The sequence below is a fragment of the Dipodomys ordii genome, unplaced genomic scaffold (genome assembly GCF_000151885.1).
Source record: "Dipodomys ordii isolate 6190 unplaced genomic scaffold, Dord_2.0 Scaffold221, whole genome shotgun sequence".
Taxonomy (NCBI): Eukaryota; Metazoa; Chordata; class Mammalia; order Rodentia; family Heteromyidae; genus Dipodomys; species Dipodomys ordii.
The window spans coordinates 401365-422248 of NW_012267437.1; the positions used below are offsets into that span (position 1 = coordinate 401365).

At 40.5% G+C, this 20884-nt stretch overlaps 1 protein-coding gene across 1 annotated transcript in view; it reads right to left on the reverse strand.

Moving 5' to 3' along the window:
- Wnk3 (WNK lysine deficient protein kinase 3) overlaps positions 1-20884 on the reverse strand; it is a 107344-nt gene that overhangs the window by 53255 nt on the left and 33205 nt on the right. Inside the window, exons 8-9 of the mRNA XM_013035800.1 lie at positions 18583-18776; positions 18343-18492 (exon numbers count right to left, since the gene is read on the reverse strand). Coding sequence (XP_012891254.1) covers positions 18343-18492; positions 18583-18776 — 344 coding nt within the window. The remainder of the gene's footprint in view (positions 1-18342; positions 18493-18582; positions 18777-20884) is intronic.

Sequence of the window (20884 nt, forward strand, 5' to 3'; positions counted from 1 at the left end):
GTGTGTGTGTGTGTGTGTGTGTGTGTGTGTGTGTGTATTTAATTATAGAGATAAGAGTCTCATAGACTTTCCTGTTTGGGCTGGCTTTGAACTGTGATCCTCAGATCTCAGTCTCCTGAGTAGCTAGGATCACAGGCATGAGCCACCCCATACCACTTAATAAATTTAACACTTAACATTCTTTTGTTTCTGTTGTCTTAACAAGCAAGCATTATTATTGAACTTACAGTCATGAATATAAAACTACTACTTACTATAGTGCCATTCCAAGCAGATAAGCCAATGACTCATTTTCCACTAAAAAGGCAAATATCAATCGTGTTGGAAAATAATTTAAAAAAATTACTGACCCCATCATCTATGCAGTGCTACTGGTGGCAACAAAAAGAGACTTTGGGTGAAAACTAACAAAAGTCATTTTCCTACCCAGTTAAACCCTGTATGATGGATCCACATTCTCTAAAAGGTTAGATTCCTTGAAACAAGACATCAAATCTGCTGTGAATTGGTCAAGACTGATTCTGTAGCTTGAATCCATAGCACATTGGAGCTCCTCTGCATGAGTTGGGGTCTTCCATGTACTATGACTCTAGTTATATTTTTCTACCTCCCTTGATTATTTCAATCCCTCTTCAGTCCTGTCCACTAGCAACAGTAGAAACAGGTGGGCCTCATCACCCCATACCACCCATGGGTAACAGCAGTTAGCAAAATCTCTCTGTACTAGCAACAATTTGTGCAATAGAAAGAACTCACACAAACTACAGGCAATAACTTTTGCAACAAAGTGTTGCAAACTTGGGGCGATAACTACAATGAAAGCTGGGCTAATAATAGGCCTGATGTGCACACAGAAAGAATAACCTGATTCACACCACCCCTTAGACAAAACAGCAGCAGTGAGGTCAATCAGCAGATCAAGAGTGGCTGGGGCTGAGAAGGTGGCTCAGTGGTAGAGCGCTTGCCTTGCATGCATGAGGCCCTGGGTTTGATTCCTCAGCACCACATAAGCAAAAAGAAAAAAGCCTGAAGTGGTGCCGTGGCTCAAGTGGTAGAGTGCTAGCCTTGAGCTGAAGAGCTGAAGGATAGTGCCCAGGCCCAGAGTTCAGGCCCCACAACCGGAACCCCTCCCTCCTCCAAAAAAAAAAGAGTGGCAATCCCACCTACCACAGCTAAGCAATAGGTATAGGGTTGATTTTCCCGTAAGAGTAACAAGGAACCTGAAGCAGATTGATAAATCCTCATTCATCACCAGACAACAGCAAGAGGGGGGTGGTTGGCATTCATATAGGGGATGCCAGCAGGCCTATTATTTCCTAGCCCTTAATTTAGCAGCAGACAATGACTAAGGGCCAGCATCTACAAGTTTTCACCTGACAGCACAAAACCTCTCAGACCTAGGAAACTACTGGGGCTCCACTAAGAAGAGTAAAAGATACAAGCCAGGAATCTCCTGATCCTTCTTCACCAAAGAGAAGATAGCAATCTAGGCCATTATGTACTGGTCATCTACCCAGTGGCAGAGAGTTATATAGACCTCAAAACTCCTAGCATTCTTCTTGACAGTGGCCAAGTAAGTATTCATATACGCTAGAAGAACCAGCAGTGACAGATATAAAGGACATCAGCACCCCTTATCCCTCATCTAACAACATTTGCCAGCATCAGGAAACACTTTTAACTCTATAGGTAGCACCAGCAGAGACCAAGTATAAGATAAACCAGAGCGAGAAAACTAAGCAGAAATGGATAAAGCTAAAAAAGAAGATTTAAGTATATTTGAGTCTTAGCCGGGCACTGGTGGCTCAAGCCTGTAATTCCAGATACTTAGGAGATTGAGATCTGAGGACTGTGGTTTGAAGCCAGCCCAGACAGGAAAGTCTGTGAGACTCTTTTATTTTTGTCAGTCCTGGGGCTTGAACTCTGGACCTGGGTGTTGTCCCTCAGCTCTTCAGCTCAAAGCTAGTACTCTACCACTTGAGCCACAGCCACTTGAGAGACAGTGCCACTTACGGCTTTCTGAGTGGTTTACTGGAGATAAGAGTTTCACGGACTTTACTAGACTTTCCTATCCAAGCTGGCTTTGAACCCTGATCCTCAGATCTCAACCTCTGAGTAGCTAGGATTACAAGCATCAGCAACCAGTGCACAGCTGGGAGACTCTTTTTATTTTTTAGATAAGGTTTTTATTGTGAAAACACCATACAGAGGGGTTACAATTACATGAGCAAGGTGATGAGTACATTTCCCTTTTATCTCCAATTAATCATCAAAAATCTAGAAGTGGAGCTGTGGCTCCAGAGGTACAGCATAAGCCTTAAGCAAAAAAAAGCTAAGTTACATAACCCAGGCCCTGAGTTCAAGCCCCAGTAGTGGCACACAGAAAATATTTGAGTCTCCAAACATAATATCAAAGAATTCTAGTACAATAGAAATCACTCATGATAATAGAACAAGAAAAATCACAACTCAAATGAGGAAAGACAATCAAATCACACTAATACAAGATGAATCAAGATCTGAGAAGGACTTTAAAGCAGCCATCATAAAAAGATCCTCACAAAGCAATTATGTTTATCTGAAACCATAAAAAACTTCAGGAAATAAATTATAACTTTTAAAAGCATATGAAAATTATAATATAATAATCTCAATTAAAAAACTAGTAAGATGGGCTAAATAATGAACTAGATGTGAACGAAAATAGAATCTGTGAACTTGTGAACAGAGTAGTAAAAATTTACTTAATTTGACTATGGAATCAGCTTAGGTGTCTATTAACTGATGAATCGACAAAGAAAATGTGGCACATATACACAATAGAGTATTTTTCAGCCCTAAAGAAAAATGAATATTATGTTCTTTTCTTTTTTTCAGTCATGGGGATTGAACTTTGGGCCTGGGCACTGTCCCTCAGCTCTTGAGGTCAAGGTTAGCACTCTACCACTTGTGCCACAGCACCATTTCCAGTTTTCTGAGTAGTTTATTGGAGATAAGAGTCTCATGGACTTCCCTACTCGGGCTGGGCTGGATTTGAACCACAATCCTCAGATCTCAGCCTCCTGAGTAGCTAGGATCACAGGCATAAGCCACCGGTGCAAATTATATCATTTTCAAGATGAATGGAACTGAAAAACATCATGTTAAGCATATTAAATTGGACTAAGAAAGACAAATACTGCATATTCTCCCCCACATGTAGAATCTAGTGGTAAAAAGATAAAGGAGCTAGGTGCTGGTGGCTCATGCCTATAATCCTAGCTACTCAGGAGGCTGAAATCTGAGCATCAGACAGGAAAATCCTTAGACTCTTATCTACAATAAACTACTCAGAAAAAGCCAGAAGTGTTGCTGTGGCTCAAGTGGGAGTCTAGGCTTTGAATTGAAGCCCCTGGACCAGCAAAACAATAAAACAACAACAACAACAAAACTCCACGGTGTAGTGAAGCAGCACTATGTGAACCGTGATTAGCGAGGGATGACTATTTTGGGGGTATTAGTCCATTGTCTGCCATATAGCTCACAAAAATCTCCCATTCTATATGTAGGCTTTTTAGCTTGTTGCGTATGTCCTTTGCTGTGCAGAAACTTTTTAGTTTGACACAGTGCTATCTATCAAGTCTTTTTCTTTGATTTGTTGTGCTTCTGGATCTTTACTCAAAAAGTCTCTACCTCTGCCCAGGAGCCCTAATGTTCCCCCTATTCTTTCCTGTAATAGTTTCATGGTATCAGGTCTTATATTGAGATCTTTAATCCATTTGGGAAGTGATGTTTATTGCAACACTATTCACTATGGTGAAAGTATGGAATCAGCCCAGATGTTCCTCAATGGACTAGATCAAGAAAATGTTGTATACATACACAATGGGTACTCATTCATTAGAAAGAATGATACAATACCATTCATGTAGAATGTAAAGAAATGGAAAGACTTGGGAAAAAATGTTAAGTGAAGTAAGTCAGGCCCAGAAAGATAAAGGATCCATGTTTTCCCTTATATGAAGAAACTAGATTTAGCTTACAAACTCATAAGTAAATATATTGGGTAGTATGCAAGTGTATACAAAGTATACTGTATACAAATGTATACTGAAATATGGTAGATTCAAATGAGATCCAAATAGCATAAATCCTTAGAAAGCCAAAATCAAACTTCAGCAACATGCAATAACAAGAAGTGGGTGCTCAAAAGGAGTAAGTGGGGTTGAGGGGAAAAGGGTAGACAAATGATGAGAAGAAGACTAGGACAATGTAGACAAGAATCCAATGTACATCCCACAAAATTAAGAAAAGGGAAAGAAGGTCTGAGTAGAAGAGGGATGGGTGAAAATATTGAAAAGGGTGACGGATCAAGATATGTTGTATTTATATAACTGCTTTATTAAATGGCAATTCCCTTGTATAACTACTTAATAATAATTTTTTTGGGTCAGTCGTGGGGCTTGAACTATGGGCTTGGGCGCTGTCCCTCAGCTCTTCAGCTCATGGCGAGCACTCTACCGCTTGAGCCACAGCGCCACTTCCGGTTTTCTAGTGGTTTATTGGGGATAAGAGTCTCAAGGACTTTCCTGCCCTAGTTGGCTTTGAACTGCGATCCTCAGATCTCAGCCTCCTGAGCAGCTAGGATTATAGACATGAGCCACCGCCACCGGCGCCCGGCTATAATAATATTTAAAAAAATAAAATAAAATAGGACATTGGAATGGAGGGAACATTTTTTTTTTGGTGAGGGAACATTTTTAAAAAGCAACAATATACATGTAACTCAGCAGTACAGTGCTTGTCTACCATGCATAAGGTCTTAGAATTGATCTCTAGCACTGAAAAAAAGCACATAATTAGAGCAGTAGAAAGAGATAACAAAAACATAGAAACAAAAAAAAAATTCAAAAAAGTGATGGGTGAAAACATCCCAAATTTGGCTAAGGATATAAAACACAAATCCATGACGCTGAGTGAACTTCAAAAGATATACACTGGTATAAGGTCATTTTTTTTGTGGGTCATGGGGCTCGAACTCAGGACCTGAGCACTGTCCTGAGCTTTTTTGCTCAAGGCTAGTGCTCTACCACTTTGACTCACAGCTCCACTTCCGGTTTTCTGGTAGTTAAGTGAAGACTAGAATCTCAAAGACTTTCCTGCAGGTGTTAGCTTTGAACATCAATCCTCAGATCTCAGCATCCTGAGTAGCTAGGATTTACAGGCATGAGCCAACGATGCCTAGCTTAGGAGGTCAATTTTAATGACAGCAAATTTCTCATCTGTAAATGAATCTGTAAATCTGTAAACAACTGTAAATGACAAAATCTATAACCAGGAAGAGAAATCTTCAGAATGAAGGAGAAAAACTCAGATGAAAAACAAAAGTGAACCTGTCTTTATCAGATGTATTAAAGAATGAAAAAAGGAAGCTCTATAAAGGAAAAAAAAACGAGTATGTTTTGAATTTCAGAAAGGAAATAACAATTCATGGATTAAAATAACGGTGAATAAAGCCCTGTGCCAGTAGCTCACACCCATAATCTTAGCTACTCAGGAGGCTAAAATCTGAGAATCAAGGTTCAAAAACAGCCTGGGCAGGGAAGTCTAGGAGAGTCTTATCTCCAATTGCAAAAAACGGGGGTGGGGGGGTGGGGACGGGAGATGGGAGGGCAATGGTAAAGGGAAACAAAGGAGGAGGCATTAATGCTTGATAAGAAATGTATTCAATACCTTGCTCATGTAATTGTAACCCCTCTGTGTAATATTTTCACAATAAAAAAACTTATTAATAAAAAAAAAACAGAAGTGGAGCTCAACTGGTACAGTACCAGACTTGAGTGAAAAAGCTAAAGGAGAATGCCCTAACCTTGGGTTTAAACACAAGTTCTGCTTTGTTGCTTTGTATGTCCCTCCCCCACAGTATAACCCCTGCTTTCACTATATTTGATGTCAGTATAACTTGTGGAGGAGATGGGGGAAAACAAGTCGTTTAAGGATACAGGTGGACCTGTTGCAACAATGAGAAGTACAAGTTGTCATGTCCAAAACGAGCTTTATAACGTCGGTGTGTGGGGGGGGAAGGGGGGAAGGAGAAGGATTGGGATTGGGGGGGAGGGGGGAGGCTGGGAAGGGATGTGAAGGGTAAACAAAGGAGGAGGCTGCAATGCTTGGTAAGAAATGTACGCATTATCCTGCCCATGTAATTGTAACTCCTCTGTACAGCATGTTCACAAATAAAATAAAATTTAAAAAAAAAAGGAAAGAAAAAAAACTATACCATGTCATATCACTACATGCACAAATTGACTAAAGTATTGTATACAAAGGGTACAATTCCAATGGTGTTCAATTTACTATTTATAATCTAACAAAATAAATACCAGGAAACTGAAACATGATTTATCACAGGGAGATGGGATTCAAGGGGAGAGGGGAAAACAAATGGAGAGAGGAATAATTAGCAAATATATAACAGGAGAATTACCTAAATCTATAATTCTACTCAGGAACCTCAGTACCCTACTCTCAATGTACAAATGTGAAAATGGATCTGGGTAACTTAAGTAGATAGATGGGGTTGGTAGAGATGAGGGAGAATGATGGAAGGGGTGACATTGTTGAAGATGTGCTCATAAACTGATGTGTTGAATTGAAAAAATACGGAAGAATACATAATTCTTCTCGTGATTATCTTAAATTAATGGTTGAGAGCTGGGCACCAGTGGATCACACCTGTAATCCTAGCTACTCAGGAAGCTGAGATCTGAGGATGTGGTTCAAGGATGCAGTAAAGTCTTTGAGACGCTTATCTCCAATTAACCACCAGAAAACTGGAAGTAGCACTGTGGTTCAAGTGGTAGAGTGCTAGCCTTGAGCTGAAGAGCTGAGGGACAGTGCCCAGACCCAGAGTTCAGGCCCCATGACTGACAAAAAAAATAATGTTTGATATATAATTTATAACAACATCTGGAAGTATGAGCTGTGGCTCAAGTGGTAGAGTGCAAGCTTTGAGTACAAAAACACTGATACACCAAGGCCCCAAGGCCAAGCCCCAGTACCATCACAAAAAAAGGATCTATTATGATGCGCATATATGTGCAGGAAATATTTGAAACAATTATACAGAAAAAATGTGAGCTGAAAAGCAGTTTAAATGTAAAAAAGTTTCAATGCTCCACCTAAAAAATAAAGTATCATTAGGGTAGAATATACACATGTACACACATACACACACATATGTAACATACACACATATATATATTTGGTACCATCAAACAACTAATGAAAACTATATAATTATACTCCAAAAAATATAAATAAAACAAGAAAAACGTCCTGCAAAAATTTTAAGTAGCCCACAGGCAGACATGAAAAGAGAAATAGAGAAGGGAAATTCATAGAAAAAAAATTAAACACAGAAATGTTAGGCATAAGTCCTAACATATAAATACTTACTTCAAATGGAAATGGTCTTAATAAACAAATTAACAAGTGCTGGTAGAATGGATAAAAATATGAATTAAAAACATCTATAGCTGGGCATCAGTGGCTCACACCTGTAATCCTAGCTACTCAGGAGGCTGAGATCTGAGGATCATGGTTCAAAGCCAGCCTAGGCAGGAAAGTCCATGAGACTCTTACCTCCAATTAGTCACCAGAAAAGCAGAAGCGGTGCTGTGGCTAAAGTTGTAGAGCACTCACCTTTAGCTGAAGAGCTCAGAGATAGTGCCTAGGCCTAGAGTTCAAGCCCTATGACCAACAAAAAAAATAATCTATATAGGGGCTGGGAAAGTGGCTTAGTGGATGAGTGCTTACCTAGCATGCATGAAGCCCTGGGTTAGATTTCTCAGTACCACATAAAGACAAAAAGCTAGAAATGGCACTGTGGCTCAAGTGGTAGAACACTAGCCTTGAGTAAAAGAAGCTCAGAGACAGTGCCCAGACCCTGAGTTCAAGCCCGAGGACAGGCAAAAACATGTTCTTAGAGATGGATCACAAAGGCTCAATTGCCTATGTGCCTGTGATCACATAAATATTTATTGAAATAAACTCCAGTCAATGGAAACAAGAGGTTTTTTTCTTTGCTCTTTTTTTTCTCTTTTTTAAAACTTGTTTATCTGTCTTTAGGAGGGTAAATGGGGGCACAGAAATGGAGGGACAAATGGTGAACAAATAAATACAGCAGTGGTACTCAGTAGATACTACGTTGGAAATGAACTATACAACTTGTGGGTGGGGATAGGAGGGAAAAACTTGGAAAGAGCAAGGGAAGGGGTGACATTGTCCAAAAAGAAATGTACTTATTACCTGACTCATGTAACTGTAACCCCTCTGTACATCACCTTTATACTAACAATTAAAAAAAAACCAACTATATGCTTTCTGCAAGAAACTCACCTTAAACACAAGACAGGTTGGAAGGACAGAAAAGGATGTGTCATGCTGATATTACTCAAAAGAAAGCAAGAGTGCAATTGTACCATCAGATAAAGTAGACTTTACAGGAAAGAAAATTACTAGATGTGAAAAGGGACATAACAGTAAAAAAAAAAAAATCAATCCACCATCTTGTTCATGTAACTAACAAGAGAGTTTCAAAAGAGATAGAAAAAAATGACTAAGCTAACAGGAGAACTACATGAATCTATAATTTTACTTAGGGATAGTAGTACCCTATACTCAGCACCTGATTGACTCTGTAGAAGTGAATATCACAATAATATCTCTCACAAACTTAAAATACAAAAATCTTTAACAAAAAATTAGCAAATTAATCCAACAATGTATAAAAATATAATATGACATGAACAAGTAAGTTTATTCTAAGAATGCAAGACTGTTTTAATACTTGAAATCAGTGTAATCTAATATATATCAATAGGAAAAAAATCAAGCTGGGTGCTGGTGGCTCATGCCTGTAATTCTAGCTAGAGGAAGGTACTGATTCATATAACACAACATGGATCGATCTCAAAAACATGTTCAATGACAGAAGCTTACCCAAGAGTATACATTGTTATGATTTCATTTACATGAATATCCAGAATAAGCTGAGCTACATCCATCTCTCTCTGTCCCTCTCTGTCTCTCTCTCTCAGGTTTGCATATTGGAATATTGTGGGGAAGACAGACTACAGGGATTGAAGGGCACGAAGGAATTTTTTTTTTTGGGGTCCGGTCGTGGGGCCTGAACTCTGGGCCTGGGCGCTGTCCCTCAGCTCTTCAGCTCAAGGCTAGCGCTCTACCACTTGAGCCACAGCGCCACTTCTGGCTTTTTTCTTTTTGCTTATGTGGTGCTGGGAATCGAACCCAGGGCCTCAGGCATGCAAGGCAAGCGCTCTACCACTGAGCCACCTTCCCAGCCCCGCACCAAGGAATTTTATTTTTGGTGGGGCTGGAGTTTGAACTCAGGACCTTGACATTGCTAGGCAGATGTTCTATCCACCTGAGGTGGGTTTTCAGCCCAATAGGGACCTTGGTAGTAATAGCAATATTCTCAATCATAGTGGCAAGTTATACCCTATAGGACAAATTTGGTGCACACCTGTTTTTGTTAACAAAGCTTTACTGGAACCCAGCAAGCCTATTTGTCACAAACTTTCTATGCTTTTTCATGCATATAATAGCACAGCTGGGGCTAAGTATGTGGCTTACTGGTAGAATGCATGCCTAGCATGCATGAAGCCCTTGATTCTATTCCTCAGTACCACATAAACAAAAAGCAGGAAGTGGCGCTGTGGCTCGAGTGGTAGAATACTAGCCTTGATCTGAAGAACTCAGGGACAGTGCCCAGGCTCAGAGCTCAAGCCCCACGATGACCAACAAAATAGCACAGTTGACTATTTGCAATATATTTTATGGTTAGCACCTGATAAATTTTAACAATTTTTTATATACAACTGTAAACATTAGTCAAAACTCAAAATTATAGTCTGTGCATTTTACTGGGTATGAATTTGAACAAAATATTCAAAGAAAATACTGAATTCTAGTCAAGAATATGTATGCTAAAAGTGTTATGGATACTGGTGTCAGAAAATTAAGCTTTGGGGCTGGGAAGGTGGTTCAGTGGTAGAGCTGAGGGACAGCGCCCAGGGCCAGAGTTCAGGCCCCACGACCGGACCCCCCCCCCAAAAAAAAGAAAATTAAGCTTTGAAATGCATTAGAAAAGCAAGATAGATTAATAGAGATAAACAACAGTCTGTCAATATTCTGTGTCAGGTGGGTAAACAACAGCCTGAAGAGCTCAATATCAGTATCAATATTGATCAATATAGCAAAAGCTAAGAAACAAGGGTGTTCATGCTACAATATTTTTCAACTATTAGGTGCATCTGAAATCTCAAATAGTGTGTGTGTGTGTGTGTGTTGGTAGTGTGTCTTGAACTCAGAGCCTAGATACTGTCTCTGAGCTTTTTGGTTCATGGCTTGAGCCACAGTTCCACTTCTACCCAGGCTGCTCTTGAATGTTGATACTTGGATCTCAGCCTCCTCAGAGCTAGGATTACAGGTGTGAGCTACTGGTTACCAGCTTGAACTTTTTTTTTACTTACATAAGGGAAGTATGCATAAAACTTGCCCACAGAATTGGATATTCTGATTTGTAAAAAACCTTTGTGCTTTGTAAAAACTTATTCCACAGAAATAAACCCTGAGTAAAGAAATTTAGGCTACAAAGATAGTTATCTTTGCTTAGTCTTGCTAGGAGTCAGCACGCACATAATACAATGCTTGGAATTCATTAAAATTTATGCCCTTCATGAACAGTAAATGTTATAAAAATAAGTAATATCTGAAGTATGTGCTTTTTGGAATAGTAATATATCACCACCAGAAAATAACTCTTATAAGCAAGGCATTGGAGGTTTATGCTTATAATCCTAGCTATTCAGGAGGCTGAGATTTGAGGATCACAGTTCAAAGCCAGCTGGAACAGACAAGTTCCAGAGGCAATTATCTCCAATAAACCACCAAAAAGCCAGAAGTGGGTATGCCAAGTGTTAGAGCACCAGCCTTCAGCAAAAAAAAAAAAGCTAAAGAACAGTTGCCTAGGCCCTGACTTCAAGCCTCAGTACTCGCATATGAAAAATAATAACTCTTGCTGAGTGCCAGTGGCTCATGCCTGTAATCCTAGTTACTCAGGAGGGTAAAGTCTGAAGATTATAGCTTAAAGCCAGTTTCAGCAGGAAAGTCCCTGAGAATCTTATCTCCAATTAACCAACAAGAATCTAAACTATGGCTCAAGTGGTATAGTGCTAGCCTTGCACACAGAAGCTCAGGGACAGTCCCCAGACCCTGAGTTCAAGTCCCACGACCAGCACAGACACAAAAATAACTCTTAAAATACAGCATATCTTTTATGTATGGATCTCAAAAGATTTTATTAGCCAAACTCAAACTTTAGTCTTTCAGATATATCTAAATGTCAAAGAGGGAAAAACAAAGAACTAGATTGTCCGTTCTTTCTTTTAACTAATTTAATTAATTCCATGAGCTAAAAGTAAATCTCACAAAAGTTATCATGCCCTTTTGTTCCAATTCTAGCAAGAGGAGTTATGTAGTATAATGACTGAACTCACAGCCTCTAGAGGAAGTTTGTCTCTCCTTTTCTGTGTGTGTGCTGGTCTTGGGGCTTGAATTCAGGGCCTGGACACTGTCCTTGAACTTTTTTTTGCAAGGCTAGTACTCTACCACTTGAGCCACACCTCCACTTCTGGAATTTTGCTGTTTAATTGGATATGAGAGTCTCACAGACTTTCCTGATCAGGCTGGCTTCTAACTACGAGACTCAGATCTCACTCTCCTTAGTAGCTAAGATTACAGGGCATGAGACATGGGTGCCCAGCTTGTCTTTCCTTTTATTTTGACAGACCTGGGGCTTGAACTAAAGGCCTGGACACTGTCCCTGAGCTTCTTTTGCTCAAAACTAGCACTCTACCACTTGAGCCATAACACCATTTCTAGCCTTTTCTGTTTATGTGGTACTGAGGAATCAAACCCAGGGCTTCATGCTTGCTAGCCAAGCACTCAACCACTAAGCCACATTCCCAGCCCATCTCTCCTTTTTGATACTGAAAAAATTACTCCAGCCAGGCGCTGGTGGCTCACGCCTGTAATCCTAGCTACTCAGGAGGTTGAGATCTGAGGATCATGGTTCAAAGCCAGCCCGGGCAGGAGAGACTGTGAGACTCCTATCTCCAATAAACCACCAGAAAATTGGAAGTGGCGCTGTAGCTCAAGTGGTAGAGCACTCGCCTTGAGCTGAAGAGCTGAGGGACAGCGCCCAGGCCCAGACTTCAAGTCCCATGACTGACAAAAAAAAATTACTCCACCTCTGTGATCCTCACCTTCCTTACCCATGGAGCAAGGACTCTGACCACAGGACTGATATGAGGCATCATATACAATGCCTTTATAGTAGTGTTTGGGGATCTGGGGCCACAATTCAGCAGCAATACATTTACCAAGATATGTGCAACCTCAATCTCTCTCTCTCTCCCCTTCTCTCCCTCTCTCTCTTTCTCTCTCATACACACACACACACACACACACACACACACACACACACACACACACAAAACATACAACATTTGGCACTTAGGAGTCACTCCATAGTGTTAATTTCCATCCCACCAAGGCAAGTGTTTTATTATAAATCTAGAATAAGAGAAGCATAGCCACCTAGCATTTTAGAACCAAAAGATTGTAAACAGCTACACTGAACTCTTTGTTAAAACTTCAAATATGCCAGACACATTCCTCCCTTAATTCCTTGGCACCTATATTCCCTCTGCCTAGAACATACATTCTTGATTCTTACCTAATTCTACTGTTTGATTAGATGTTATTTTCTCAATGATACCTACCCTGATGGCTACTTTAAAACTATAGCCCACTTTCTAATTTCTTCCCCAGCAAATTTTGTACTGTATAATTTAATTTTTATAATGGCTATCATCTGTATTTCATATAGACAACAAAACTCAGTGGTAGAAGGAATTCTTATATTTTATTCATTTCTAGATATCAAACAGGTGCTCATTTTTGTTGATGCAATTTGGCCTAATTCTTTTTTACTTTAGAATCATGGAAACTTAGAAAAGACTTAATTCAGGGTCTCCCAGTGAATAAGGAAATAGGCCAGGAATAGTGACTGTGAATCCCAGCCAAGGGTTCTGTTAACTAGAGCTCACTCTCTCTCTGATCCTGGAACACAACAGAAAAAAAATTAGCAATGTGCATTGTTCCCCAAGGAGGATTTACCTTCAGAATTTCTTGGCCTTGTAAATGTTGCTGTGTTTGTAACACAGAAATGTTCTGACAGGTACTGGAAGCCTCGAATGCTCAGAAAGAAGGTAAACAAAAGATGACATCTGATTTTGAAGTGCTATCCCAGAGTTTTGATAGAGGATCTGTTGTTGTAATTGTGGCTCTGAGAAGCCAGGAACAGATGCTAACCTAGAAAATGGCTGCCACTGTGGGCTAGCCAGCCCACTGCTGCTGGAGGCATGCTGGCTGGTGCTGCACTGGTTTTTATGGTGGGGGAAAAGTCTTACTACTGTTTAATGCCTGAAATACTTGAGGCTGCTCTAAAGGTTGTATTTTATATTGCTGTTCTACTGCCACTGGCAGCAACTGTTGTTACAAGGGAGGTAAAATCTGGAGTGTGTTTGGAATGGTCTATGGAATACCTGGTAATGGCTGAACTTGGATAGGTGCCTGCCAAACAGGTATCTGCTGCTGCTGTGAAGCAGAAGAATGTTGGCTACAAACACTGCTGCTTATTTATGGAACTTTCTTGAGTAGGCAACTGATGAATCTTCTGTGCTTGTCTATGAGATGAATGAGTCATCTGCTGATGCTGAATGAAAGCTGAGTGAGAAACCTGGCTTGGCATTAAATGTGATTGGGATAGCTGTGGGGGGAAATGAGGGGGCTGGAACTGGGCCTGTGAAGAGGTCTGCTGAATGAAGGTCAAGGTATTGAATTTTTCCTCTACTTCCCCCTGAGATGTAATGCTAAATGACTGGGCTTGAGATTTTTTTTTTAAAATACTAAAGGTGTGTTTATTTGTTTTTGTTTTTGTTTTTGTTTTTTTTTTTTGTCAGTCGTGGGGCTTGAACTCTGGGCCTGGGCGCTGTCCTTCAGCTCTTCAACTCAAGGCGAGCGCTCTACCACTTGAGCTACAGCGCCACTTCCTGGGCTTGAGATTTTAGTTGCTGGTATCCCAAACTGACATTTGCTTGGGATGTAGACACTAAATGTTGAACACCAAATAAAGGCACAGTAGAATGTGTCTATGCACTTGAGGGTGGTATCAAGTACATCTTTTGCTCCAATGTTAAAGAAGTACTGTCTTTGAGTTGTATCAAATAGGTTTCTTGTTCAGAAGTCCGTGTTACACAAGATGGTACAGAGTTTAACTTCTCAGTTGCAGTGTTTGTAATATGTATGTGTTTACTCTCTGGAGGGTTTACTGTGTATACTTGCCAGGTTATGAAGGTTGTCTGTTCAGTTACCTGGATGGTGTAAACAGTCTGTTCTGAGTAAAAGACACGTTCAATAGGCAGTGTCTGAGAAGCAGGCTGATTCATAGGCTTCCTAGGGTGAACTGACCGGATTGCATATGCCAGTTAGTCTGTCTGCACAAGACAAGTGGACTGTACTGAAGGTGGGCCTGGTTAAGAAGTCTGCATGGAGTTGGCTGACTGGGATTGTATAGTGTCATGTAGATAGATGCTCTGGGGCTAGCAGTGAAGTCATAGGCTGTACTGCAGCTGGCCTTGGGTAAGTTGACTGTGGGGAATAAAAAAGTTTGTTTCTGGGATGTGTCACAAAGGACAGCTGCTCAGGAGCCTTCAGTGGGAAAGGTGGTAGTTCTGTGAATGGGCCTGGATAAGTGTGGTCAACAGAGTAAGATGGCTGTTCCCTGGACTGAGTCACACTTTCAATACCAACCTTTGGTTGCTGCTGACTTATAAGGGCTTCATACTCCTGCAGAATACAGTCCTGCTGAAGATTTTGCTGTGGAGCTAACATAATCTTAGGTTGTAAAAATAATGGCTGCTGCAGAACAGAGGCTTGGAAGTAAGGCTCCTTCAAATGCACAATCTGGTTTAGTGGCACTGAAAAACTTGGAGTTGTTCATTTCTGATGTATCACTGGTATGGCTGTGATATTAAGTATACCTATGATGAAGGCTGAAAGACCCATGAATGCCCCACAATTGAATCAGAAGGAAGCTGAACAATGCAAGCTGCATTCTGTGCACTGCTAATATACTGGGCAGAAGAATGATTCAACAAAGCTCGAGAGTGAATAACCGGGAAGGAACTAGAAGGCTGATTGGCATCTGGTGCTTTAGTTAATGCCTGATTCCCATGTGGGGCCAGGCTCAAGTTGAAGACCAACTGTTGGATGCTGGAGAGTCATCTGTGAAGTAGGCAATGTCTGAGGAAAAACAGCAGAAGGGATTGGTTGTGGAATTTCAGTAATGGACAAGTCTAAAGTCATGTGTTGGGTTGAAGTTTGTTCATCTGCTCCAAGGGCCAGCTGCAGTTCCTAGTGTTGGTGCAAGGAAAATTCAAATTACAAATGCACATACCGTGCCCATTTAATGGGACTGTTCCAAACAGACTGATAAAATAGTGCTGTATTTTAAAATGTTCCTCAAATTACCCAAAAGGTGATATAGCATTAGGTTTATAAAATTCCATGAGTAAATGTGAGTTGAATACATGAAGCATCTGAGAGTAGTCCCAGCAATATACTGCTCATGCTTTCTTGTTTATTGTACTTACCACATTTAACTCACTGAAACTCTGACACAGATTAAAAGAACTGGTTATCTTCACATACAAGCCAGTAAAAGTCCTAAGAGAAAACTCAAAGGGTTTCAATACTGTAAAATGAACATAAGTGTTCTCTCAGAAAGTCAGGAGAGGACTGATTAATAAATGTACATTGTCTGTAATGACTCCTAGAGCTTGGGCCACCATGTTCAGAAAAGGCCAAATGTCAAATGATTGCTTAGGTGCTTTTTACATAGTAGTTGATAAGGACAGACTACCAAAAATACCAGTACAATAGAAATTTGTGTCTATAAAATCATGTATTTTATAGAGAAAAGAGAAATCCAAAGGCTATATCCTCAAACACTAACAGTAAGCGATCTCTAATAAGAGGGATAACAGGTAATTGTCACTTCTTCCTAATTTTATGGGCATCATTTTAAAGTTATTTGTTATTATTACCACTTTTTTTAAAGATGGGGTCTCACTATGCAGCCCAAACTGACCTGGTACTCTCTATGTAGCTCAGGCTGGCCTCAAAATTACAATCCTCTTGTCTCAGCCTCCCAACTTTTAAGATTTCAGATGAATGCCACCATACCTGACACAGGCATTATTTTTCAATAAGCAAAAAAAATATTCCAGAACAGTCTTGTAAACTTCTTTAAATTCTGGAACCAAGACTTAATTAAATACACGTCTCTATACATATGTGGCTAAACCTAAATTAAATCCAGGCATCCATTCAACATACTTTACAGTATATTTGTAGAAAAAGATAAATCAACCACACATTCATCTCAATTATAGATACTTACCATATCACTCATAAACGCTTTCCAAATACTAGGCACACTCAATTATATCAGACTAAATCTACTTCCAGCAGACTGTAGGCATTTGCCAAGTATGTGTATGCTTTCTCCTATAAGATTGTGACCTCTTTGAGGGCAAGGATCATATCATAATTTTTTTTCCAGGGCTGAGGACCAAACCCAGGGCCTTGTGTGCGCCTGGTGGGCACCCTTCCGCTGGGCTAAACCCCCAGCCCCTCATATCATAAGTTTTTTTTTTATAACCCCAGAAGCTAGCAATCATTAAAAGTTTGTTGCTTAACTAGAACCGACTATACATCAATCTCATAAAAAGAAACCAGCTGGTAGACACTGAGAAAGGCTTAGACCATCTGACTCCCACACAGGAAAGGCACATTCAGGAAATGGTAACGAGGTGTGTGGAGAGGCAGAAAATTAGTAACAGCAAAGAAAAGCCCAATCATGTGTTCAGAGTCCATAACTTAGGCAACCAGGACACAATGTGAATACATGAACTCAAAGACTGTTTACTCATTGTCAGAAGTGAGTAATACTGACTTCATGAGTTTGAAAGTCAAAACGTTTTTCCTTATTTCTCCAATAGAAATAAACACGAACCAAAATTAAGCCAAGAATGTAGAGGAATGTGCTAAAAATATGAAGGTCTATGAGAAACAACTTCTAATTAAGTGCAACACATAGACCTCACCTCTACTGTCAAGCTGGAAAAGGACAATATGAAGAAAAACACTATTTAACAAAGAAAAAGAAATTTGAGCTCTAAATAGATCTTTTGTCTACATACTGAGTTTGTTGTTTCTTCTCTAATTATACAAGTAGTGCTTCTAGATTCTACTTATACTACATTAGGTGCATCCTCAAGAGAAATGTCTTGAATGCAAGAATGCATAAACTAACTTTTAGCGCTCGGTAACCTTTATCTAAACTATGATAACTTTTTTTGGGGGGACCAGTCATGGGGCCTGAACTCTGGGCCTGGGCACTGTCCCTCAGCTCTTCAGGTCAAGGCTAGTGCTCTAGCACTTGAGCCACAGCGCCACTTCCAGCTTTTTGTTTATGTGGTGCTGAGGAATCGAACCCAGGGCCTCAGGCATGCAAGGCAAGCGCTCTACCACTGAGCCACCTTCCCAGCCCAACATTTTTTTTTTTGTTGGTCGTGGGGCTTGAACTCTGGGCTTGGGCGCTGTCATTATGCTCTTCAGCTCAAGGAGAGCGCTCTACCGCTTGAGCCATAGCACCACTTCCGGTTTTCTAGCGGTTTATTGGAGATAGGAGTCTCACGGACTTTCCTGCCCGGGCTGGCTTTGAACCGCGATCCTCAGATCTCAGCTTCCTGAGTAGCTAGGATTACAGGCGTGAGCCACCGGCGCCGGGCACTATGATAAATTTAGGAAAGAGAATCTTTGCTTGTCAGAAAAATCTAGACAGGGGCACTAGTAGACCAGGCCTGTAATCCTAGGTACTCAGGAGACAGTGAAATCTGAGGATCATGGTTCACAGACAGCCTATGGAGACAAAAATGAGAGACTCTTACCTCCAATTAACCAGTAAAAATATAATCTGGAAGTACAGGTGTGTCTCAAGTGGTGGAGTGCCAGCCTTGAGCAAAAATGCTAAGCAAGAGTGTGAAGCCCTGAGTTCAAGGCCCAGTATCAGCACAAAAAAGAAAAGAAACATCTAGGCAGTATTATATTTGTTTAAATTAATATATAGCTTATAAAAACAGGTATTACATTTACCTGTGAGATCTTCTGGGTAGATAATGGAGAAACTTGTGGCTGTGAAACAACTGTAGGTCCAACAACTTGTACAGGCAAAACAGAAGACTGACCTTGAACCACAGGTAAAACTTGGGGCTGAGTTAGGTTTGGTTGCATCGGCAACTGTGAAATAAGGGGGAAAACATTAAGAATAAACTTTTCCATTTTAGGAAATATATGATTGTATATTAAAAATCTAATATTTCACCTCACCCCTGAAATTTGCTGGCAATGTCCTACTAATTGCTGAGATGGATAAATTAGCCCTGGAACATTTATATCAGCCTGTGGGATGTTAGAAACCAGTTGGGAGCCAATTGGCTGGTTTGATGAATAGGCTATATTGGGCTGACTTGAAGTTTCTGAAGGCATAACTGATCCAGATCCTGTGTCAGGCAAATTGTCACCTATAACAAAGAGAACAAGCAACAGGTAAAAAGAAAAACTTCAAGCAGAATGTCCAAATGCTATAAATAAGTAGCAGTAAGCAGTAAGTGTTGCTTTAATGTCTTTTCTACTATACAACCAGACAGCTCAAATAACATATATATATATATATATATATATATACACACACACACATATATACATGTGTATATACATATATCCTATATATACCTCATATATTTATATATTGATATATTTTATATTTATATGTATTTTCTCTATATAAAACCTAAAAGAGGGCTGGGAAGGTGGCTCAGTGGTAGAGTGCTTGCCTTGCATGCATGAGGCCCTGGGTTCGATTCCTCAGCACCACATAAGCCAAAAAGGAAAAGAAAGCCGGAAGTGGCACTGTGGTTCAAGTGGTAGAGTGCTCGCCTTGAGCTGAAGAGCTGAGGGACAGCGCCCAGGCCCAGAGTTCAAGCCCCACGAGTGAAGGAAAAAAAAAAAACACCATGTAAACTCTATGAATCAATGAAATGTCAATAGAGTGGCATAACCAAAAATTTCTCCTCTTTTTTATTGTTTTTTTAAATACAACCTAGGGCTTCATACATGACAAATATGTACTCTACACTGAGTGAATTTCTAGTCTTAAAAAACAGGTCAAGCCGGGCGCTGGTGGCTCATGCCTGTAATCCTAGCTACTCAGGAGGCTGAGATCTGAGGATCGCGGTTCAAAGCCAGCCCGGGCAGGAGAGACCTTGAGACTCCTATCTCCAATAAACCACCAGAAAACCAGAAAGTGGTGCTGTAGCTCAAGTGGTAGAGCGCTCGCCTTGAGCTGAAGAGCTGAGGGACAGCGCCCAGGCCCAGAGTTCAAGCCCCACGGCCGGCAAAAAAAAAAAAAAAAAAAAAAAAAAAAAAAAAAAAAAACAGGTCGGGGAGGCTGTGAGACAAGGTCTTGGTGTATAGCCAGGCTAGCCTCAAACTCTCAGTGCTCTTGTTTCAGCCTCCCCAAAGCTGGGATTCTAGGCAAACAATACCATACCTATCTTCCCCAGCTTTAATTTTTTCTTTAAAAAACAAACCTAAATACAAGCACATAAAAATCAACTTCATAATCTGGAGGCATGGCTCAAGAGGTACAGTATACAGGGTAAGCTGAGAAATCAAGCCAAGTGTGCTGGAGGCCCTAAGTTCAAACTCCAGTTACTGCAAAAAAAAAAAAAAAGAAAAAAAATCAACCCCAGGATTGGTGATATAGCTCAGTGATCAATTGCTTGTCTAACATGTGCAAGGCCCTGGATTAGACCAATGGCCACATACGCATATACACATACACGCACACAGATCTCATGTGGGGCACCACTGGTTCACGCCTATAATCCCGGCTAGTCCTAGTTACTCTAGAGGCTGAGATCTAAGGATCATGGTTCAAAGCCAGCTGAGGCAGGATAGTACCTGAGGCTCATCTCTAACCACTAAGATGTTGAAAGTAGAGAGGTGATTCAAGTGGTAGAGTACCAACCTTGAGTGGAAAAATGTAAAGGATAGTGCCTAGGACCTGAATTCAAGCTCCAATACCTACCCCATACACAAAGATTTTTTTTTTAATGTAAGTGTCATATTCTCTTCTAGAAATGGAAGAAAAATACTATTTTTGCAAAAAGAATTGATTATTTTCTATGTAAGTACTATGTCTTTTTTTGGGGGGTGGGGGGTCCTGTCGTGGGGCCTGAATTCTGGGCCTGGGCACTGTCCCTCAGCTCTTCAGGTCAAGGCTAGCGCTCTACCACTTGAGCCACAGTGCCACTTCCGGCTTTTTTCTTTTTTTGCTTATGTGGTGCTAAGGAATCGAACCCAGGGCCTCAGGCATGCAAGGCAAGCGCTCTACCACTGAGCCACCTTCCCAGCCCCAAGTACTATGTCTTTACACAGTCAATTACAGCAAAAAACTAGGGATTTTATGTTTATAACACTGCCTAAAATGCTAATTGTTTCAACATCTAGAAAATTCTTTCTCGATAAATAATTTTTTTGTTGTTGTTGGTCGTGGGGCCTAAACTCTGGGCCTGGGCACTGTCCCTCAGCTCTTCAGCTCAAGGCTAGCGCTCTACCACTTGAGCCA